Below are 24,137 nucleotides of genomic sequence, written 5' to 3' on the forward strand. Positions count from 1 at the left end.
CTTCTCTCTTTCTCTTTCTCCCTCGTTTGGCGACCAGTGGCTCCGCCTCGTCTCTTTCCTGTAAGCTTCATCTGCAACTTCTCCCCTTTTAATTTTTTTTTCTCTCTCTCTCTCTCTATATATATATATTTGCATATCTAATCTCAATTCAATCGTTTTTTTTTTTTTTTTTTTTTAATATTCTTTTTTGATTAAATTCTAGGGTTTCGATCCTGCGAAGAACGAAGCATTAATCGAGCAAAAATCGGCGTCAATTGAGAGAATCGCACAGTTTCTAGGCTTTATTTTGCCAAATTCGAGCAGTTACGGTAGCTTTATTGGTGGTGTGAAGTTGTATTAGAGAAAAAAAGTGAAAAAGAAAAAAAATCGAGAAAGTTAGGGTTTTTAGTTGTTTGTGTTATATTATTGTATTTCGTTTCATTGTAGTTCCTCTCAATTTAATGAGATTTTGCCTGAAGTGTAATACTCATATTTTTTCTTTTTTTTCTTTTTCAGTTTTGATTTTGCCTTTTTGTTTCTCCAGTTACATTCAATTGTTGTAGTGAACTTATTCGGGAAAAAAAGAGAACAGTTTGTGATTCAAGGTTTATTTTGTTATTATATGCAAAAAAGATAAAGAGCTTTATAGAGTTGCTGTGTTTTTTCAATTGAGTAAAAAAGAAAAGAAAAAAGAGAAATAGTTATTTGTGTTATTTGGAGGCATGAGTAGCACTGCATATGGAATATCTGAGCCAATTTCAACTGGTGGACCATCTGAATTGGATGTTGTTAGGAACCGCGAATTGGAAAAGGTTTGTTCTTGATTTACCTTATGCTTTTGATTGAAAAAAGTTGCCTTTTTCTGCTGTGTTTGTGACGGGTTTTCAGATTTTGTATAAAGAGTATGATTTAACAAATTAAGGGGTTTCCCCTGACGTTGAATTCCTGGTAGAGTTGATTTTGCATTATTCAGAGGTTGTAAACTGGGATTTGATGTGTGGTAGACTTTGTTTCTTGAACAGGTTTGTAAGTTAAAAGTTGCTTTGTATACTTGTTAAATACCTGAGTATATCAGTTAGAACACATGGATCTTCAAAGAGACTTGCTGTTCAACTCCAAAAAGACCAAAACTGTTATATCTACAAGTAAGAGTAATCATAAATACTGTTTTTGGGTAACCTACAAGGGTGTCCAAGTTGGTTGAGTAGGGATTTCCCAAATTGGGGGTCTTACGTTTGAAACCCCTGCTTGGTTTTTTTCGGTTGAGCTCATTGTGGCTTGCCTAGTGTGGTTTACCTCTACTCTGTGGTTTGCGAGCTATCACACTGGAGCGGGGTTTTGCCTGTGTGCTTGAAGGCTAGTTCCTGCGGGTTCCCTTGTCATAAAAAGAAGAAGAAATTACTGTTTTTAAGTAGTGGTGATAATAAAAAATTTAAGCTAAACAAAGTAAGCTAAGGTCTTACCTAAATACTTGTATAGGTAGGTTATACTTTACATCAATACCCCTTCAGAAGGCTTGTCATCTATAAAAGCCTATAACCGAGCCTAAACAAGTTTTTAGTAGAAATCTTCTGTATCTGATTGATTAATAGGATAGGACATACAATTTTGAAGTTAACGAGACATAACCATGCTTTGTACTTCTGGCATTGAGAGGGTTGTTTAAAAATCAATCTAAGTTGTGATTTAAAATCAAGCTAAGTTTTCCTTCTCAACCATGTTTTGTTTTTCGGTCGAATGATTAAACTAACACAGATTAGTGTCCCAAGGAAATGATGTATGATTCAAGAGAGAACAATGTTTGAACCTATATGTGATTTCCGAAATATTGATATGTGGGCACATCCACATGTGTGTGTGAGATAGAGATAGATTGTATTAAAAAAAATAATCTGACGAGAACTGCACTTTTTCAGTTTCTTGCAGATGCAGGCTTATATGAAAGTCATGAAGAAGCCATTAAAAGGGAAGAAGTGCTAGGGAGATTAGACCAGGTGGTTGTTATTTTTGAATTAAGAATTCTTAGTCTACTACAACTGAGTCATTAATTACTGATTTTGGAGTGAAACAGATTGTGAAGACTTGGGTGAAAAATGTCTGTCGTGCTAAATGCTTCAATGATGACCTGGTGCATGAGGCAAATGCAAAAATCTTCACATTTGGTTCATATCGGCTTGGTGTATGTCTCTCTTTCTTCATATTTACTCCCTTGTTGGATTCAACTGGTAGTATATAGTGTGGCGCTTTTGTTTGTATGTCTATGGCTCAACACTACAACAACAACAACAACAACCCAGTGGAATCCCACATCGTGGGGTCTGGGGAGGGTAAAGTGTACGCAGACCTGACTCCTACCAATGTAGGACGGCTGTTTCCGAAAGACCCTCGACTCAATAGAAGCATAGGAAAAAAAAAGGTCAGACAAGAATATTAAAAGTAGGAAAGTAGATAACGGAAGAGTTCCAAACAATAGTATAATCAAAGCACCAAAAAACAGTAGATATCGTCAAATAATAGCATAAATAACATAAGATAACATAACATACATAACATAAATAACATAAATCAGAGTACAAGAAATCATAGTGCGTTAATACGCCTACGGATAAGGGGGAATAATGTCACTATGTACTAGCCTTCTACCCTGATATGTGTCCTCCAGAACAACTTAAATGAAGAATTTTTGGGGGTGTGGGGTGTGGGGGAGGGAGTTATTTGCTTGAGTAGATCTTCAGGGAGCACAAATTTCCTCAGGTTGAAGGCAGTTGCATGTATAATAAATTTGTCAAATCTAATATAGTACTTGATTGAGGAGAGGGCATTTGGTCTACAACTTTTCTTCAAGCCTTTGCAGATCTTTTAATTTATAGCAATCTTGTGACAACTTCAGTAAGCATGAATAGGTGTTTTTTACTTCCTTCTCCCATCAATTGGAAACAGCCTCTCTACCTCTAAGGTAGGGGTAAGGTTTGCATACACTCTACCCTCCCCAAACCCCACAAAGTGACTACACTGGGTATGTTGTTGTCTTGCCAATTCTACTGTGTGTTCTGATTCTTGTGTTATTTAGGAGTTGGTTTTGCAGCTTGGTCTTTTCTCATCATTATTTTAACCATGGGCAGCCAACTTGCATGCAACTTAACTAGTTTCATGTGGTACCTGCTATCTTCTAATAGCAGGTATCAGGTAACTCTGACTACCAAGGTTTTGGACAAATGGATAAGAAATCACCCTAGTGATTTTACCTCCGTTGGGATTTGAACTTGAGACCTCATGGTTCTCAGTCCACTTCATTGACCACTAGGCCTCACCCTTTTGGGTGCCTTGGTCTTTTCTCTCATCACTGTGATGCTTAGTTTTTCAAATTTGGGATGTTATGGGGAAGGATTATGTAGTGATACTTTGTAGTAGCTGTCACCCTTTGTGAGGCGGGATTGAAAATTGGAAGGAGAAACTTTAGATAGTAAACATTACAGGTATTGTGATTGTATGTGTAACTTTACACAAAAGGTGATTTAAGTCTATAAAGACCAAAGGAGTATTTTGTATACTATATTGCTTGGTTTATCCTGCTTGTTGGATAATTTTTACCGTTTTGCTTTATCAAGTTGACTTTTTAAAATCGTTTTTAACAGGTACATGGCCCTGGTGCTGACATAGACACTCTATGTGTAGGACCTAGACATGCGATGCGTGAGGTAGGATGACAGCCTTTTCAGTTTACATCCTTTAATTTTAGGATTCTGTGCTGAAGGTTGATTCATGGAATGTTCCTCTTTACTTTGCAGGACTTCTTTGGTGAACTTCACAGAATGCTTGAAGAGATGCCTGAAATACAAGAACTTCATCCTGTTCCTGACGCTCACGTTCCTGTTATGAAGTTCAAGTTCAATGGGGTTTCTATAGACCTTCTTTACGCGAATGTATCACTCTGGGTTATTCCTGAGGTATGATTCTCTTGTATGTGATTGATTATACTCTTGCTTTGAGATGCACCATCCTTTGTAGTTCTAGGAAATCTGTCTTCTGATGTGCATTTGGCTTTATTATACGCTTTGCATATTGTCTTCATAATTGGTTGAATTGATGAACCTAGCAGGGGGGTTTCAGTACCCACTTTGATGCATTTACTTTTTCATTTTTCCTGATTAATTCCAAAGTAGCCAAGGAAATGTGCGATATGTTTTAAAACTTAGTTGGGATGAAGTAGGTCATGCGGCGTATCCTTAAGTTTGCTTATTGCAGTGGTATGGATGGAGACAAAAGTGGAAATAGAAAAATAGAATTGCAGCTTTTGTTGCAGTTTGTGGATTTTGTGGAGATAGAGGATGTTTTGAAGGGAATTCGTCTCCTACTTAGAAAATGACGGGTATTCGGCTTTTTGGTGTAAGATGTTACTTGCAAATGACATGGATAGATTTTATTAGTTTCCTTCATTTTTGATTTGGATGTAAGTAGTAGCTGGTCAAGGGAAAGCTATGGTTTTACTGTATCTTTAAGTATCCACTTGATGCTTATTAAATAACAATGGATAGGTATTGAAAATTGCACCTGGTCATCTTATGAGGGTGTATGTTTGCTTTAGGCTCTTTATACTAATAGAACATCTGAAAGGGGGTGGGGGATGAAATCTTATTACTGTACTATATAATTTGTGCATAATTACTAGCTGCTTCTCCTGGCTCTTGCTTGTAAAATGCAAATTAGTATGCTTTTTTCTGCAATTGCACGTGAACTTCTGGAACTCCTGACTGCTTCAAGGTATCTAAAAATAGTGTTTTTTTCTTTCTAAAAAGATTTTTATTAGTTTCTTGTTTACTTTTTTTAAATCTGAAATATACAGTTGCCCATTCCTACTTATCTTATTATTCGCTAATGTTATCCATTATCAGTAGTATTCAGTTATCTCTGTCCTGTTGTGTGCTGATGACACTACTGTTTTCCTTGTATTTGTAAGATCATAATTCTAACTAGTGGTGTTGTCATACTATTCATCTGAAATCTTGGTATGCTTTTGAATAAATATATTAATCTGTAAATTTCTCGAGATGCACTCTATTACATTTTAATCCTATTTTTCTGTTGCAGGACTTGGATGTTTCGCAGGAGTCTATACTACAGAATGTGGATGATCAGACTGTTCGTAGTCTTAATGGATGCAGAGTAACGGATCAAGTTTTGCATTTAGTACCCAATATTCAGGTTTTTGCCTCACAATTGTGTAAATATATTTATTTGAAACTTTATGGTTAATCTTTCTCCCATCTTTGGTTCCTGTAGAGTTTCCGCACCGCACTGAGATGCATGAGATTGTGGGCAAAAAGACGTGGAGTTTACTCAAATGTAAGAATCCAACATGGCCCCTTGTATCATTTTATGCGTCCTTAAAAGGCGCAGTACCTGCAATCTTGTGAATGACAGTTCGCCTCTCTTAAACTTGTGTCACTTCTGTTTTGACCAGGTTACCGGATTTCTAGGTGGTATTAATTGGGCACTGCTTGTTGCTAGGATTTGCCAGCTTTATCCTAATGCATCTCCTAGCATGTTGGTCTCTCGGTTTTTCAGAGTCTACAGTTTGTGGCGCTGGCCAAACCCAGTTTTACTGTGTCCAATAAATGAAGGATCTCTTGGGCTGGCCTATTGGGATCCTCGGAGGAATTTCAAAGATAGGCAGCATCTAATGCCGATAATAACTCCAGCATATCCTTGCATGAATTCTAGTTACAATGTTTCAACAAGTACCTTGCGTGTCATGATGGAAGAATTCCATAGAGGGAATGAAATTTGTGAGGTATTTCTGTGTGCTCAGTTTTTTGGGGTTTACTGCTATTTCTATTCTACTGAATGCAATCATTTTGATCTGCAGTTTTGTCTTCCTATTGGTTCTATTAATTTAACCCATTTAGTTTCTATTATCCAATACACATCAAAAACAAAACCATGATTTTGGAATGTTTCTCAATCATGTTTTGGAATCGAGTGTGGCATACCATCTTTAGTTTAGCAGAAGCATTTTGCTCAACTGTCTTTATGCCTGATAAATCACTTGCTGCTTTCTTTAGTTTCAGTGATTCATGTTTTCATTGCTTAATGCATGTCATAATTGCTGTAGTTTGGTAGAGTCTGGTTGAAGTAGCCTGCAATCATGTAGCTCCATATGATTCAGAATTTTCCTTAATGACTATATTTACCTTGATGCGTCTCTTATAGCCCTTGCAACAAGGGAGAGGCATAAATTAGAGCTATATGTGTTCTTCACTCTCTCTTTATTTTTATTTAGTATACAAAATACTTTTTTTTCAATATACAAAGTAAAGTTACCAGTTCAAAGATAAAAAATTACAAAGTAGGCATAATATCCCAGTTTTGATCTCTATGGAATGCTACATCTTAACCATAACACCCGAGATAGTAGCAGTAGAATTTAACTTGGTGAGTATGCTTGATTCTAATAAACCTTAGGAAAAATTAAACTCCGCTATTGAGACAAGTGTCTACGGTTGTTTAGCCTTGATTCATACCTGTGAATTGTAAGCATTCAACTGTAGTCTCTAGTGCATGTTGCAATCTGGGAAGGAAGATATTTTCACCATGAGAAACTCTTGTTCCTAGATTGCTCCTTATCTATCAGATTTGCGGGGATAGAGCGCGTTCTCAACCCCTAGAAGTTTTTAAACAGCCCTTCGTATGCATTAAGTAAAATAAGAACTTGAGTCATATGAGGGTTAAAAGCTCTGCTGTCACAAAGATTACTTCATCTCAGCTCTCTACTGAATTTCATTCAGTCTTTGCTCAATTGATGTTTGCTTTTTCTGTATTTAGGCTTAAATGTTTGTTTTGGAGGTTCAAGCATGTGTATACATTGAGTTTTGTGTTCATGGTTACTGTTACCATTCTTTAAAAAAAATGAATTTGGTGCTCATGGTTAAAATACTTGATTCTGTAACATCTTTTAATACTGTACATTTGGTTTTTGTGGCACCTATGCTCTACAGTTGTGACTTCTATTCTAATCCTATTGCTGTTATCTTCCAATCGTTATTCCTATTTTCATCAATTTTGAGGTCTTCTTTCACTTACTTTTGTGTGTTATAGGCAATAGAAGCTAACAAAGCTAGCTGGGGAAGTCTATTTGAGCCTTTCCCTTTCTTTGAAGCCTATAGAAACTACTTGCGAATAGACATAGCTGCAGAAAGTGATGATGACATGAGGCAATGGAAAGGATGGGTTGAATCTAGGATACGCCTGCTTACTCTAAAGGTGATGTTTCTTTTCTTCTGCTTCACATTTTGATGGCTTCACCTCTATTGCTTCGCCAAAGGAACTGATTGATGAAGCTTCCTTGCTCTATTCATCCAGATTGAGAGAGACACTGCTGGTGTACTTCAATGTCATCCACATCCGGGTGAATTCTCAGATAAATCTAAGCCATTTCACCATTCTTATTTTATGGGATTGCGGAGAAAACAAGGTGCTAATCCTCAACAAGGTGAACAATTTGATATAAGGTTGACAGTTGAAGATTTTAAGCGAGATGTATATGCATATGCTGTTTGGAAATCTAGCATGTGGATTCATGTGTTTCATGTAAGACGAAAAGATCTCCCTGACTTTGTCTTCCCGGGAGGTGTACGTCCTGCTCAGCCTGCAAAAAGTGAAAGTCGTTCAGGTTCAAGATCACTTGGTACTGCTAAAACATCTCCTGATGCTGCTTTTAGCAGAAAGAGAAAACATGAAGAAGTTAACACAGGTTTTAGCTCAAAAGAGTCCCTGGCCATGAGTTGCAGTGATGCCAGCTCACCAGGTGAAACTAGAGAGTTGAAACGCTTTGAAGCTGATATTGGTGATACCTTGAGTACTACACATGTTGATAACCAAGTTGAAGTTTCTATCAAAAGCACATTGCCTGTGCCTGCATCAGGTGCAGCTGTAACAGAGACAATAACAGTCATGCAATCTGCAGAATTGACTGTGGGCCAGCAAGGTGGATCTCATTGTGTTGAAGATCTTGTGGATGATCTGGAGTTGACAAATGGAGTTGAGCATTTTGATGGAGCTAATGAGCTGCAGACAGAACACCCTCAACCAGAGCAAATTGTTGGGGCAGTAACATCAGAGGAAAAGGACAGAATTGGTGGTTCTAGCCATAAGGTCCTACAAAGCGAGGGCTTGGAAGAACTTGAGGTTGTCTTCTAACTTCATGGACTTCAATTTTAATCGAAAACATGTCGAATACTTGTCTTGGGATCCTGATTTTGTGCACCCTCAGTCTTTCCATATGCAGTTGCATTATACAAATCTCCGTAATAATTTTCTACTTCTCAACTTTTTGGCTGCATCATACCTAGACTGTTTGATTGTGCGTTAAAACTAGTTAATTCTGCTTTTCTTTGATGTCTTTGGTGTGAGTTGTCCCTCGAGCGTGCTCTTACTCAAACTGTCATGTTAGGAAAAACATCTGATTCTTGTTGGCCCTAAATCATTAGCACTGTTAGTCTTTTTGGAAGTCATTGTAAAAAATTACAGCATTTTGTTGCCTAGTGACTTGTTGAAACCAAAAAGTTACTCAAGACTTAATTATTGGTACTGTTGGTCTTTTTTGAATTCAAAGACATGGAATGTTGCATGTTGGTGTGACATAAATTTGGTCAAATTTAAAAGCTTGGTATGTTCCAAGTTGCCTTTCTGAATAAGTCTTTAGCTCATGTTGTCCACCTCTTTTGTTGTCCTTTTTCAACTAGTCTTTGCACTGAAGAATTTTACAGGAACTTTAATAAAGAGGTCTTTGTAACACGACTCTTTCTCTGAGTCGATTGTATGCTATAATAAGCTTGTCTGCTACATCGTACGAGTAAATGTGGTATGTGAAATCCTAATCTTTTTGGTTCTTTCTCCTTGCCTCTGGAAGCCGATTGAGCCAGCACTGTCCACCAGCATTGCATCTGCTGCATTTGTGGTTCCTCAGAAGCCTCTCATTAGGTATTGTATCTTCTACTACCAAATTGAAATGAGTGATAATTTTTCTAGAGGCGCATTTAGATTTGTGATATATGCACTTCTTTGCAGGTTCAATTTTACTTCTTTGCGGAAAACAACTGAGAGCACATGAAATGTGCACTGACCAGATACTGGAGCTCGAAATACATCTAGAACTCTTTTACATGAAGCATCAGTGCTATTTTTATGTAAAAGACGCGGGACAAAAATATGGAATAAAGAAGAAAGAAGAGCTGGAATCCAATTTTGGCTGGAGGTGCAAGTACATCTTGCAATTTCTAAGGCTAAGCCATGAATGTTTTAAAGCAAAAAAAAAAAGAAAAAAGAAAGAACTGAATCCAATTTTGACTGAAATTGGACTTCTTGTAAATTATCAGTGTTTAATACTTAATACCTACCTTTTATTTGGACAAGAGACTCATCCTCAAGTGCCTTTTGGGTGCTTATTGTAAATTACATGGATAATATCTTATCTAAATAATATGTACCTGGATTCTATGGTTCGTGTAACTCAAGTTTGGAAATTTTAAAGCAAAAATAATCATTTGCATGGTTAATATGTGGAATTTGGAAGTATTAGATGCTTTCTTGTGTACATCTTGCAGCCTATTGATGCCAACAATCTTGTCATAAAGCAACTTTTTCTTCTATGTTTTTGTTAAGATGGATGTAAGTATGTTGCTTTGTTTGGTTTAATCATTTGATTGGTTTGATTGATTAAGATTCAAGTTGAGTATGCACACTAATATTTTTGAGTTGATGGTCTATCAGAAACAAACTATCTTGTCTCTCACAAGGTAGGAGTAAGTTCTGCTTACATTTCATTCTTTTCAGATTCTATTTATGGGATTACGTTGCGTTTAAGGTTGAATATACTCAAGTTTTTTGTTGTATGTACATTATAAAATGTTGAATAAAAAAAAAGGTTGAATATACTCGAGTTTTGTCGATAATGGAGGGTCATTATATTAATCCTTTAGCAAGCATAGTCGAGGATGGAGAGATTTTAACCATTATATTAAAAAGTACTTTCCCCCCCCTATTAACTTGGCAATTAGAGGCGGATCCAGGATTTTGAATCTCTGCGTGCCATGTTGCTTTGAACAGTAATCTATGACAAAAATTCTAGCGTAGAGCAAGATAATACTTAATATTTATTAGCAAATTTACATACAAAATTTAGATTTGTTCTGTTGGTTTAGTTAAAATTTTACTTGCAAGAGGTCTACGGTTCTAATCTACTTATTCACAATTTTTTTTATAATAAATTCACTACCAATGTCTTGCATGATAAAAAAAAGTTCTAAGAAGCAAGGCTCGAACTTGCATCCCTACAGTGGTAAACCTAAGTTTTAACCGCTGGTACCCTAAGACTCATTATTTCTAAGAGTGTTTAATTTTTATAATTTCCTTATAAATATACATGTAAATATACATGTATATACATATTTTCAATCGAGACCACGGGATGACGTGTACCTCCTCCGATCTACATAGATCTGCCCCTGCTGGCAACCGATATTCATGGTTATTGAATATGGCTCAGCCATGCCATCTGTTAATAGTGGACTGACTTATGCCATCGAACTTTCAAAATGGCTCAGTCATGTTATCCGTTAAAAGTTGGACTTACGTATGCATTGCCATGACCAAAAGTGCACATTCATGCTACTCTCTATTAACGGCTCAAATAGACGGTTTTCAAAAACTAGATTCACTTGATACAATATTACCAGAGAACAGTTATGAAATTTGGTATTAACAAAATAGAGATTATAAGCGTAACTCAAGACTCCTACATCGTTATAATAACTTTTCTTTTACAACCAAAAGATTAGACTATGCACATTAAAAAAATTAGTAGATCTCAAATATCAATTGTCACTCCAAATTTAACGGTTAAAGATTCAATTGTCCCTCAAAACTTCTTCTTACATTTTTTTTATCATATTTGTGGAAAATATCTTTGTGAATAAATACTTTTAAGAAAACAAATACATTGCAGACTATTTTTAATACATCAAACCAATTAAAGAAATAGTGAAAGCATTACTAATATATTATATTTAGCATTATTCTCGTACACTCTACCAAAACAACCCTAATAGTAGTGACCACTTACACTTTGTTTGAATTGTTGTTACGTATTGTTTCATAATGTATTGTATTGTATTGTATTAATGAATACAACGTTTGGATTGATTGTATCGTTTATATGGGGTAGAATTACTATGAAAATGTAAGGTAAATGATAAAATATAGTTATTTAATAATAAGTGAAACTAAAATGAGAAAAAAATATTAAGATAACAACGCGATCACACCAATCGATCATTACACAAAATGAGCCTTTTCGTCGTTACCTAACAAATAAAATAAATATTATATTTAGACTAACAGTATAATACAATACAATGGATAACAACCATCCAAACGGGTGAGACTTAAGTCAAAATAGTGACTGATGAAGACTTTTAAGTCAAAATAATATGAAGTCTTAAGTCTTCGATTGACAGCTTCCCGCCCATTTGTTTGTTTTCAATTTTGCAGTTCTCTGGTTCTTCTTCTCCATTCTTTTCCCTCAATTCCAGTTACCCCTTTTCGCCATTATTTCGCCAAGATTCAATCGATTAACACCGCTTCTCTCATTTTATTTTGAGTTCACCCCTTTTGCCAAGATTTAATTGATTAACCCAAAATGGATGAACTCCCGAAGAATTAATCACTAAAATCCTGGTTATGCTACTCCTGATGATCTTCAGAATTTCTCTAGGACTTGTTCCAGGCATAGACAGTTAATTCTTACGCCATTATTCACTTGGTATCTTCTAGGCTGCTGGAAGATGGAGGATACATGGTAAATCTGTATGATGATGGCTACCATCAGGTTGCTTTGGCACCATTAGCAGGTGAATTACAGAACTATACCATCTGTTGTGTGCTAAATGGAATCGTCTGTATCTTTTCACCGCATCCCCAAGAAAGGGTCATGGAACCAGTTTATGCGTCAGACTGTTGAACTGCCCCTGAATGGCCGAGGGACGATTGCTATGGCGTGGGTTGATCATGATAGTCTTGATCAAGGTTTCAGCCTCGCCTCACGGTTGCAGCTTACCTCAACCCATGCAATTGCGTACAAGGTTGTCAGATTGGGAACTGGTACACTCGAATCAACGGGTTGGAATATGTGGTTTAAGTTGCGAAATTATAGTGAAAGGCATACCGTATTTTAATGCAAAACAAAATGGTATTCACAGCTATGAATCTTTTGATCCAAGAGCAAGAACATTTGAAGCTCTGAGACTTCCTCCTAATTTACATGCAAGAGCAACACGCAACTTATTCGAATTCAGGAAAGTTTGGGCTTAGCTAGTTTGCACAGATCAATTGTAGAAATTTTTAAGTTCAAGAAGGATAATTGGAGTAAATGTGTTATCTGCAGCCCTCTAAAGTTTAAAGGGCATCGAACAGATTATTGGGTCACGTAAGACGGCTGAATTGGTGATTAGCTTTGATGGAACACTCGCTATTTTTGACCTTTTCACAGAGGTTTTGTCTACTCTCAATGGAGAGAGACGTTTATCTGCATCTCAGATGCTATGAGTTTCGCTACAGTATTCTTAGTGTCAGGTATAAAGCTGATTTTTCCTTAAAAACTAATGTCGATTAATCAAGTTTGGGAGATTTGGTATAGCTGAATGATTTGAATGCACTTTTAGCTACATCTTTGGTAAGAAAGTAGTTTTGAGTAAACTTAGAGCCTGTTTGGATGGGCTTAAAAAAAGTAACTTTTATGTATGAAGTGCTTTTAGAACTTTGAAGTGCTGAAAGTTATTTTTATAAATAAGCAGTTGAGTGTTTGGATAAAAGTGCTTAAATGAGGAAAATGATGTGAATTTTAGGGTTAAAAGAATAAAAAGGGTAGTTTGGGAATTTAGTTAAAATATAAGGGATATAAAAGTAATTTCCATGGTCAAAGAAAATGACTTTAAGCACTTGGAAAAAAAAAGTTAGAAATTCTAACTTTTCATTTTTGACTGACTTTAAGAACTTTATGGCTTAAAGTTAGTATTAGGCAAACACTTCCAAAAGCTAAAAAGGGGCTTTAAGTTGGTTTTGACCAACTTAAAGCCCATCCAAACGGGCTCTTAGTCTATTTTGGTGTAATTGCCTAAAAGTGTCCATGTTGACTATGTTTCCTATCAGATCCTATAGATGGTTGGTGGGTGATGGTAGTTTAAGACATAATCTCAAGCCATTTATCATTAATCGTAGCCCTGTCTAATCTCTTTCATATTCTTGCATTCTCATCTCTTTGATTACACCATGTAAACTGTTGTCCATTCAATCCCAAATCCATTAAACCACAAGCTTCAATGACACTAATAAATTCAAAGCTTTTAATGAACTTACTTTCTACGATTTTGTTCAAACTAGCCCCAGGAGATCTTCAAAGTTGCACGAATACCTACTATAGGTGGAATCAACTGATTCAAACACCCCTATTCATACAAATTCATTATCGTGTTCATGGATGGCAACCTTCTCTGGGTTTCTTGGTGTCCTCGAGGCGGCTCGAGAATGGGGCTGTATGAACACTACAATTTCTTCAGACTTTTTAAAAAAAATTCTTAGTACTCATTTTTTTCAAAACTAATTAACCTAAGTTTGACCGATTAACCGTTTTAATGGATCTGAGAGGATACTTAATCAGGATAATTAGAAATTTTACCTAGAATCTCATAAGGTTAAGCAGACCTTAATTTAGAGTTAATTGAGCATAGCCTTAACAAAAATAAGTGTCCTAATTTACCCTTAAAATAACTAAGTGTCGACTCTTTAAAATAGCATAAGAATTACCAATATATTCTACATCGTTTGACTTCGAGTTAAAATGTGTATAACACAAGGTATCGTTGACAAGACTGTTTAGGCAAAGTTGCAAGACCTTAAGGACCAAATTTTCAAAAAATTAGATATCTTTTGATAATAGAAAGATTAAATTTGCTTCCGATTCTGAAATGCCATGAAACGTCTCGTTAACATCACAATGATATAAAATTAAGGATTAATTCAAGTTAATAATAAGATGTTTGTCATGTGTTTTTAATAAATTAACTTGGATGTTATTATAAAAACTTTATTTATTACTAAATATATGAGTTATTTAATTTAAAGTTTTAAAATATTTTAGGTAAAATATAGATAGTTTTTCTTTATATATATATACTAGTATCTGGGAATATGTGTTGCACGTTTACTTTAAAATACTTAATATAAAATTTGTATTGCAAATGATAAATTTTAAATGATGCATATATTATTAGATTTCCTCTATGCTATAAAGATAAAAATCTAAACATAAACAATAACAAAAAAAGAAGAAGTAACAACTCATAAGTTGAGGTTAGAAAATCTTGCAAATTTGATGCTACTTTAGAGACATACATAGTACTCCTTTTGGGCCTTGTAATTGATTTAGAGGAGTAGAGTTGAGCCTTAGGCCTTAATAGAAGGTCGGATGTATTTGTGAGCCCTGTTTGTATGCTCTAGAGGGTAGGGTGCTTGTGGAGTCATTATTGTGTGTGATTATGAATGTTGTTTGGGTGTTGGTGATGGCATGCATTGCATTGGATCATTGCTTTCTCATGGATGTAGTCGACTCCGTTGCATGCATTATTAGCCCACATATTTCTTAGGTGCCGAGGGTTCGGGTTAAATTTTCTTGGATTCTTTCATAGTAGCGTCCGTAATGACCTGGGTAACGACTCTAGTATTTTCCCGGCGGTGCTTTAGAGGGGTTTAGGGGAATTTTTTTGGCGATGCAACAGAATTAGGCGATTTTGCCAGTTTTTCGTATGTGTTAGCCCACAGATTTTTTAGGTGCTGGAGGTACGGATTGAATTTTATTGGATTCTTCCATATTAACGTCCGTAACGACTTGGGGAACGACATTAGTAGCCCCGACAGTGCTTTAGATAGGTTTAGGGGAATTTTATATGCGACGCAACAGGAATTAGGCAATTTTGCCAGTTTTTCGTGTGTTAGCCCACAGATTTTTTAGGTGCCGGGGGTCTGGGCTAAATTTTCTTGGATTCTTTCATAGTAGCATCCGTAATGACCTGGGGAACGACTCCAGTATCACCGAAGGTACTTTAGAGAGGTTTAGGAAAATTTTATTGGCGACGCAACAAGAATTAGATAATTTTGCCAATTTTTCGTATGTGTTAGCCCACAGATTTTTTAGGTATCTGGGGTCCGCACTGAATTTTCTTGGATTCTTCCATAGTAGCGTCCTTAACGACCTGGGGAACGACTCCAATATCTCTAGCGGCGCTTTAGAGGAGTTTAGGAGCATTTCATTGGCGGCACAACATGAATTAGATGATTTTGTAAGTTTTTCGTATGTGTTAGCCCACAGATTTTATAGGTGCCAGGGGTCCGGGTTGAATTTTCTTGGATTCTTCCATTGTAGCGTCCTTAACAACATGGGGAACGACTCCAGTATCCTCGGTGGCGCTTTTGAAGGGTTTAAGAGCATTTTATTACCGACGCAACAGGAATTAGGCTATTTTTCCAGTTTTACGTGTGTGTTAGCCCACATATTTTTTAGGTATCGGGGGTACGGGTCAATTTTTTTTGGATTCTTTCATGCGTCCTTAATGACTTGGGGAATGACTATAGTATCACCAGCGGTGCTTTAGAGGAGTTTAAGAGAATTTTATTGTCGACGCAATAGGAATTAGGCAATTTTGCCAGTTTTTTGTGTGTAACGCCCACAGATGTTTTAGGTGCCGGGGGTCCGAGTCGAACTTTTTTGGATTCTTCCATCACAGCGTCCGTAACGACCTGGGGAACGACTCCAGTAGCCGCGACAGTGCTTTAGAGAGGTTTAGGAGCATTTTATTAGAGACGCAACAGTAATTAGGCTATTTTTCTAGTTTTTCGTGTATGTTAGCAAACAGATTTTTTAGGTGCCGGCGGTCCAGGTCGAATTTTCTTGGATTCTTCTATGATAGCGTCCGTAACGACCTGGGGAACGACTCCAGTATCTCCAGGGGCGATTTAGAGGGGTTTAAGGGACTTTTATTGGCGACGCAATAGAAATTAGGCGATTTTTCCAGTTTTTCGTGTTTTAGCCCATATAATTTTTAGGTGCCGGAGGTCCGTGATGAATTTTCTTGGATTCTTCCATAGTAGCGTCCTTAACGACCTGGGGAACAACTCCAGTATCCCCGATGGCACTTTAGAGGGGTTTAAGAATATTTTATTGGTGGCACAACGGTAATTAGGCGATTTTGCTAGTTTTTCGTATGTGTTAGCCTACAGATTTTTTGGGTGTCGGTGGTCCGGGTCGAACTATCTTGGATTCTTCCATCGTAGCGTCTGTAACAACCTGGGAAACGACTCTAGTAGCCCCGACGGTGCTTTAGAGAGGTTTAGGAGCATTTTATTAGCGACGCAACACGAATTAGGCTATTTTTCTAGTTTTTTTTGTGTGTTAATCCATAATTTTTTTAGGTATCGGGAGTCTGGGTTGAATTTTCTTGGATTCTTCAATAATAGCGTCTGTAACGATCTGGGGAACGACTCCTGTATCTCCAGAGGCGCTTTAGAGGGGTTTAAGGGACTTATATTGTCGACGCAGTAGAAATTAGGTAATATTGCCAGTTTTTCGTGTGTGTTAGCCCATATATTTTTTAGGTGCCGGGGGTCCGGGATAAATTTTCTTGAATTCTTTCATAGTAGCGTCTGTAACGACCTGGGTAAAGACTCCAGTATCCCCGACGGTGCTTTAGAGAGGTTTAGGGGAATTTTATTGGCGACGCAACAGGAATTAGACAACTTTGCCAGTTTTTCGTGTGTGTTAGTCCACAGATTTTTTAGGTGCCGGGGGTTCGAATTGCATTTTCTTGGATTCTTCAATAGTAGCGTCCGTAACGACCTGGGGAACGACTCTAGTAGCCCCAGAGGTGCTTTAGAGAGGTTTAGGGGAATATTATGTGCGATGCAACAGGAATTAAGCAATTTTGCCAGTTTTTCGTGTGTGTTAGCCCACAGATTTTTTAGGGGTCGGGGGTCCGGGTATAATATTTTTGGATTCTTCAATAGTAGCGTCCGTAATGACCTGGGGAACAACTCCAGTATCTCTGGTGGCACTTTAGAGGGTTTAAGAGAATTTTATTGGCGGCGCAACGGTAATTAGGCAATTTTGCCAGTTTTTCGTGTGTGTTAGCCCACAGATTTTTTAGGTGCCGGGATCCGGGTCAAATTTTCTTGGATTCTTCCATTATAGCGTCTATAACGATCTGAGAAATGACTCCAGTAGCCCCGACGGTGCTTTAGAGAGGTTTAGGAGCATTTTATTAGCGACGCAACAGGAATTAGGCTATTTTTCTAGTTTTTTTATGTGTTAGCCCACGGATTTTTTAGGTGTCGGGGGAACGGATTGAATTTTCTTGGATTCTTCCATTATAGCATCCTTAACGATCTGGAGAAAGACTCCAATATCTTTGGTGGCGCTTTAGAGAGGTTTAGGACATTTTATTAGCGACGCAACAGGAATTAGGCTATTTTGCCAGTTTTTCGTGTGTGATAGCCCATAGAATTTTCAGGAGCCGGGGGTCTGGGTTGAATTTTCTTAAATTCTTCCATAGTATCATTCGTAACGACCTGGGAACGATTCCCATATCCCCGGCAGTGATTTAGAGAGGTTTAGGGAAATTTTATTGGCAAAGCAACAGTAATTAGGCGACATTGCTTGTTTTTCTTGTCTATTAGCCCACAAATTTTTTAAGGCCAGGGGTTCGGGTTTAATTTTCTGGATTCTTCCATAGTAGCATCCTAAATGACCTGAGGATTGACTCCAGTATCCCCGACAGCGATTTGGAGGCGTTTAAGTGCATTTTAATGGCGGCGCAACAGGAATTAGGCAATTTTGCCAGTTTTTCATGTGTGTTAGCCCACAGAATTTTAAGGTGCCGGGGGTTCGAATAACATTTTCTTGGATATTTCTATAGTAGCGTCCGTAATGACCTTGGGAATGACTCCAAAAGCTCCGGTGGTTCTTTAGAGAGATTTAGAAGCATTTTATTAGCGACGCAACAGGAATTAGACAATTTTTCCAATTTTTCATGTTTGTTAGCCCACGTATTTCTTAGATGCTGGGGGTTCGGGTTAAATTTTCTTGGATTCTTCTATAGTAGTATCCGTAACGACCTAGATAACGACTCTAGTATTCCCGGCGGTGCTATAGAGGAGTTTAGGGGAATTTTATTGGCGACGCAATAGAATTAGGCGATTGTGCCAATTTTTCGTGTGTGTTAGCCACATATTTTTTAGGTGCCGGGATCCGGCTCAAATTTTCTTAGATTCTTCCATCATAGCGTCCGTAAAGACTTGGGAAACGACTCCAGTAGCTCCGACGTTGCTTTAGAGAGGTTTAAGATCATTTAATTAACGACGCAACAGGAATTAGGCTATTTTTCTAGTTTTTCGTGTGTTATCCCAAAGAATTTTTAGTTGTCGGGGGTCTGTGTTGAATTTTCTTGGATTATTCAATAGTAGCATCTGTAACATCCTTAGAATGAGTCTAGTATCCCCGGCGTGCTGTAGAGAGGTTTATGAGAATTTTATTGGTGACGCAACAGGAATTAGGCGACCTTGCTAGTTTTCGTGTGTGTTAGCCTACAAATATTTTAGATGTCGCGGGTATGGATTGAATTTTCTTGGATTCTTACATAGTAGCGTCTTTATCGAATTGGGGAACAACTCCAATATCCCCGACAGCGCTTTAGAGGGATTTAGGAGCATTTTATTGTCGGCGCAACAGTAATTAGGCAATTTTGCCAGTTTTCATTTGTGTTAACGCACAGTTTTTTTGGGTGCCGGGGGTCCGCATTGAATTTTCTTGGATTCTTCCATCGTAACATCCGTAATGACCTGGGGAACGACTCTAGTAGCCCCGACGGTGCTTTAGAGAGGCTTAAAGCATTTTATTAGCGACGCAACAGGAATAAAACAATTTTGCCAGTTTTTCGTGTGTGATAGCTCATAGAATTTTTAGGTGCCGAGGGTTCGGGTTGAAGTTTTTTGGATTCTTCCTTAGTAGCGTCCATAACGACATGGGGAACGACTCTCGTATTCCCGACAGTGCTTTAGAGGGGTTTAAGAGCATTTTATTTGCGATGCAACAGGAATTAGGCGATTTTACCAGTTTTTCGTGTGTGTTAGCCCACAAATTGTTTAGGTGCCAGGTTGTTCGGGTTGAATATTCTTGGATTCTTTTAAAGTAGCGTTCTTAACGACCGCGGAAATCACTCTAGTATCTCCGACGGCAGTTTAGAGAGGTTTAGGAGCATTTTATTAGCGACGCAATAGGAATTAAGCGATTTTGCCAGTTCTTCATGTGTTTTAGCCCACAGAATTTTTAGGTGCCGGGGGTCCGGGTCGAATTTTCTTGGATTCTTCCGTAGGAGCATCTTTATCAAATTAGGGAACAACTCCAGTATTTCTGGCAGTGTTTTAGAGGGAATTGGGAGTATTTTATTATCGGTGCAATAGTAATTAGGCGACTTGCTAGTTTCTCGTGTGTGTTTTCCTACTGATTTTTTAGATAACGGGGATCTGGGCGCTGAATTTTCTTGGATTCTCCCATAGTAGCAACCTTCACGATCTGGGGAACGACTCCATTATCCATGGTAGTGCTTTAGAGGGGTTTAAGATCATGTTATTGGTGGCGCAACAGGAATTAGGTGATTTTGCAAGTTTTTCGTGTGTGTTAGCCCACTAATTTTTTAGGTGCCGGGGGTCCGGATCAAATGTTTTTGGATTCTTCCATCGTAGCGTCTGTAATGACCTAGGGAACAATTTTAGTAGCTCCGACGTTGCTTTGGACAGGTTTAAGAGCATTTAATTAGCGACGCAATAAGAATTTGGCTATTTTGCCAGTTTTTCGTGTTTTCTCCCAAGGAATTTTTAGTTGCCGGGGGTCTGGATTGTATTTTCTTGGATTCTTCAATAGTAGTATCTGTAACATTCTGAGAATGACTCCAGTAGCCCCGACGGTGCTTTAGAGAGATTTAGGAGCATTTTATTAGCAATGGAACAAGAATTAGGCAATTTTGCTTATTTTTCGTGTGTGATAGCCCATATAATTTTTAGGTGCCAGGGGTCTGTGTTGAATTTTTTTGGATTCTTCCATAGTAGCGTCCGTAACGACCTGGTGAAAGACTTCTGTATTTCCGACGGTGATTTAGAGGGGTTTAAGAGCATTTTATTTGTGGCGCAACAAAAATTAGGCGATTTTGCCAGTTCTTTTTGTGTGTTAGCCCATAGAATTTTTAGGTGCCGGGAGTACATGTCGAATTTTCTTGGATTCTTCTATAGTAGCATGCATAACGACCTGGGGAACGACTCTAGTAGCCTCAGTGGTGCTTTAGAGAGGTTTAGGTGAATTTTATATGCGATGCAATAGGAATTAGACGATTTAACCAGTTTTTCATTTGTGTTAGCCTACAGATTTTTTAGGTGCCAAGTGTCTGGGCTGAATTTTCTTGGATTCTCCTATAATAGCATCCTTAACGATCTGGGGAACGACTCCATTATCCCGGTGGTGCTTTAGAGTATTTTAGGATCATTTTATTGGCGGCGCAACAGGAATTATGTAATTTTGCAAGTTTTTCGTGTGTGTTAGCCCACATATTTTTTAAGGTGCCGGGGGTACGGGTCAAATTTTCTTGAATGATTCCATCATAGCATTCGTAAAGACCTGGAGAATGACTTCAGTAGCTCCGATGTTGCTTTATATAGGTTTAGGAATATTTTATTAGCGACGCAATAAGAATTAGACTATTTTGCCAGTTTTTCGTGTGTTATCCCAAAGATTTTTTAGGTTCCAGGGTCCGGGTTGAATTTTCTTGGTTTCTTCCATAGTAGCATTTGTAACGTTCTGAGAATGACTCCAGTATCCCCGGCGGTGCTTTAGAGAGGTTTAGGAGAATTTTATTGGCGATGCAACAGGAATTAGGCGACTTTGCCAGTTTTCATGTGTTACCCTATAGATTTTTTAGATGCCGGGGGTTTGGGTTGAATATTTTTGGATTCTTCCATGGTAGCGTCCGTAATGACCTTTAGAACGATTTTAGTATCACCGATGGTGCTTTAGAGGAAGTGTTTTGGCGACGCAACATGAATTAGGCGATTTTGCTAGTTTTTCGTGTGTGTTAGCCCACAGATTTTTTAGGTACAGGGGGATCGGGCTGAATTTTCTTGAATTATTTCATAGTAGAGTTCATAACGACTTGGAGAACGATTCCAATATTCCCGGCGGTGCTTTAGAGAGGTTTAGGGAAATTTTATCGACGACGCAATAGGAATTAGGCGATTTTGCCAGATTTTTGTGTATGTTGCCTACAGATTTTTTAGGTGCCGGGGGTTCGGGTCAAATTTTCTTGGATTCTTACATTGTGGCGTTCTTAACGACCCGGAGAATGACTCCAGTAGCTCTGGCGTTGCTTTAGAGAGGTTTAAGAGCATTTAATTAGCGACGCAAAAGGAATTAGACTATTTTGCCATTTTTTCGGGTGTTATCCCAAAGAATTTTTAGTTGACGGGGGTCCGAGTTGAATTTTTTTGGATCATTCCGTAGTAGCATCTGTAACGTCGTGAGAATGACTCCAGTATCTCCAGCAGTACTTTAGAGAGGTTTAGGGGAATTTTATTGGCGACGCAACAGAAATTAGGCGACTTTGCCAGTTTTCGTGTGCGTTAGTCTACAGATTATTTAGATGCCGGGGGTCCGGGTTGAAATTTCTTGGATTCTTCTATAGTAGCATCTTTATTGAATTGGGGAACAACTCTAGTATCCCCGATAACACTTTAGAGGGATTTAGGAGCATTTTATTATCGGCGCAATAGTAATTAGGCAATTTTGCCAGTTTTTCGTGTGTTAGCCCACAGATTTTTTAGGTGCCAGGGGTCCGGGTTGAATTTTCTTGGATTCTTCCATCTTAGCATTCGTAACGACCTGGGGAACGACTCCAGTAGCCCCGACAGTGCTTTAGAGAGGTTTAGGAGTATTTCATTAGCGATGCAATAGAAATTAGGCAATTTTGCTAGTTTTTCGTGTGTGATAGCCCATAGAATATTTAGGTACCGGTGGTCTGGGTTGAATTTTTTTTAGATTCTTCCATAGTAGCATCCGTAATGACCTGATAAATGACTCCCGTATTCCCGATGGTGCTTTAGAGGGGTTTAAGAGCATTTTATTTGTGGTGCAACAGGAATTAGGCAATTTTGCCAGTTTTTCGTGTGTGTTAGCACATAGATTTTTTAGGTGTCAGGGGTCCAGGTCGAATTTTCTTGGATTCTTCCATAGTAGCATGCATAACGACCTGGGGAACGACTCTAGTAGCCCTGACGGTGTTTTAGAGAGGCTTAGGTGAATTTTTTTAGCGACGCAATAGGAATTAGGCGATTTAGCCAGTTTTTCATATGTGTTAGCCCACAGAATTTTTAGGTGCTAGGGGTTCGGGTTGAATTTTCTTAAATTCTTCCGTAGTAGCATCTATAACGACTTGAAAAATGACTCTAGTATCCCCGATGGCACTTTAGAGGGGTTTTTGGTAATTTTATTGGCAACGCAACTGGAATTAGGTGATTTTGCTCGTTATTCGTATGTGTTAGCCTACAAAAGTTTTAGGTGCCGAGGGTTCGGGTTGAATTTTCTTGGATTCTTCATATTAGCATCCATAACGATCTAGGGAACGACTCCAGTATCCCCGGCAGCGCTTTAAAGTAGTTTAGGAGCATTTTATTGGCGTTGCACCAGGAATTAGGCAATTTTGCTAGTTGTTCGTGTGTGTTAGCCCACAGATTTCTTTGGTGCCGGGGATTCGAGTTAAATTTTCTTGGATTATTCCATAGTAGAATCAGTAACGACCTGGGTAACAACTCCAGTATCCCTGGCGATGCTTTAGAGAAGTTTAGGGTAATTTTATTGGCGACGCAACAGGAATTAGTTGATTTTGCCAGTTATTCATGTGTGTTAGCCCTAGATTATTTAGGTGGCGGGGGTCCAGGTTAAATTTTCTTGTATTCTTCTATAGTAGCATCCTTAATGACCTAGGGAAGGACTCCAGTATCCCCGGAAGTGCTTTAGAAGGGTTTAGAAGAATTTTATTGGTGGCGCAACAATAATTAGGCGATTCTGTCAGTTATTCGTGTGTGTTGGTCCATAAATTTTTTAGGTACCGGGGGTCTGAGTTGAGTTTTTTTGGATTCTTCCATGGTAGTATCCTTAACGACCTTGGAACAACTCCAGTATCCCCGACAACGCTTTAGAGGGGTTTAGGAGTATTTTATTGGCGGCGCAACATGATTTAGGCGATTTTGCCAATTTTTCGTGTGTTAGCCTACAGATTTTTTAGGTGGTGGGGTCCGGATTGAATTTTCTTTGATTCTTCCATAGTAGCGTCAGTATGACCTGGAAGGACTCCAGTATCCCTGGCGGAACTTTAGAGGGGTTTAGGGGAATTTTATGCGCTATGCAATGGAAATTAGGTGATTTTGCTAATTTTTCATGTGTGTTAGTCTACAGATTTTTTAGATGCCGGGGCTCTGGGTTGAATTATCTTGGAGTTTTTCCATAGTAGAATCCTTAACGACTTAGGAATGACTCCAGTATCCCCGACGGCGGTTTAGATTGGTTTAGGAGCATTTTATTAGCGGCGCAACAGAAATAAGGCGATTTTTCCAGTATTTTGTGTGTGTTAGCCCATAGATTTTTTAGGTGCTGGGGTTCGAGTTGAAATTTCTTGGATTTTTCCATAATGGCGTCCTTAACGACTTGGGGAACGACTCCAGTATCCCCAGCGATGCTTTAGAGAGATTTAGGAGCATTTTATTGGCGGCGTAATAGGAATTAGGCAATTTTGCTAGTTTTTCATGTGTGTTAGCGCACGAAATTTTTAGGTGCTGGGGGTCCGGGTTGAATTTTCTTGGATTCTTCCGTAGTTGCATCCGTAACAACCTGGGGAATGACTCCAGCATCCCCGACGGCGCTTTAAAGAGGTTTAGGAGCATTTAATTAGCAAGGCAACAGAAATTAGGCAATTTTGCCAATTTTTCGTGTGTGTTAAGCCACAGATTTCTTAGGTGCC

The 24,137-nt window shown here is 38.2% G+C and overlaps 1 protein-coding gene across 1 annotated transcript; it reads left to right on the forward strand.

Moving 5' to 3' along the window:
- Positions 1 to 19: 19 nt before the first annotated feature.
- LOC129879909 (nuclear poly(A) polymerase 1-like) lies at positions 20 to 9,486 on the forward strand. Its single transcript, XM_055953646.1, has 13 exons — positions 20 to 60; positions 203 to 791; positions 1,896 to 1,973; positions 2,051 to 2,158; positions 3,615 to 3,677; positions 3,768 to 3,926; positions 5,068 to 5,181; positions 5,260 to 5,322; positions 5,441 to 5,770; positions 7,075 to 7,239; positions 7,339 to 8,163; positions 8,888 to 8,958; positions 9,046 to 9,486. The coding sequence occupies exons 2-13, from the start codon at positions 702 to 704 to the stop codon at positions 9,086 to 9,088; spliced, it is 2,109 nt and encodes a 702-aa protein (XP_055809621.1). The 5' UTR covers positions 20 to 60; positions 203 to 701; the 3' UTR covers positions 9,089 to 9,486.
- The last annotated feature ends 14,651 nt before the right edge of the window (positions 9,487 to 24,137 follow it).

Source organism: Solanum dulcamara, chromosome 2, assembly GCF_947179165.1.
Source record: "Solanum dulcamara chromosome 2, daSolDulc1.2, whole genome shotgun sequence".
NCBI classification, from domain to species: Eukaryota; Viridiplantae; Streptophyta; class Magnoliopsida; order Solanales; family Solanaceae; genus Solanum; species Solanum dulcamara.

Excerpts from the sequence above, each read along its gene's own strand:
- LOC129879909 (XM_055953646.1), top strand. The coding sequence starts at position 702 with ATGAGTAGCACTGCATATGGAATATCTGAGCCAATTTCAACTGGTGGA. Across the intron at positions 1,974-2,050 it reads TGCTAGGGAGATTAGACCAG|ATTGTGAAGACTTGGGTGAA; the intron begins GTGGTTGTTATT and ends GGAGTGAAACAG. Across the intron at positions 7,240-7,338 it reads TACGCCTGCTTACTCTAAAG|ATTGAGAGAGACACTGCTGG; the intron begins GTGATGTTTCTT and ends CTATTCATCCAG.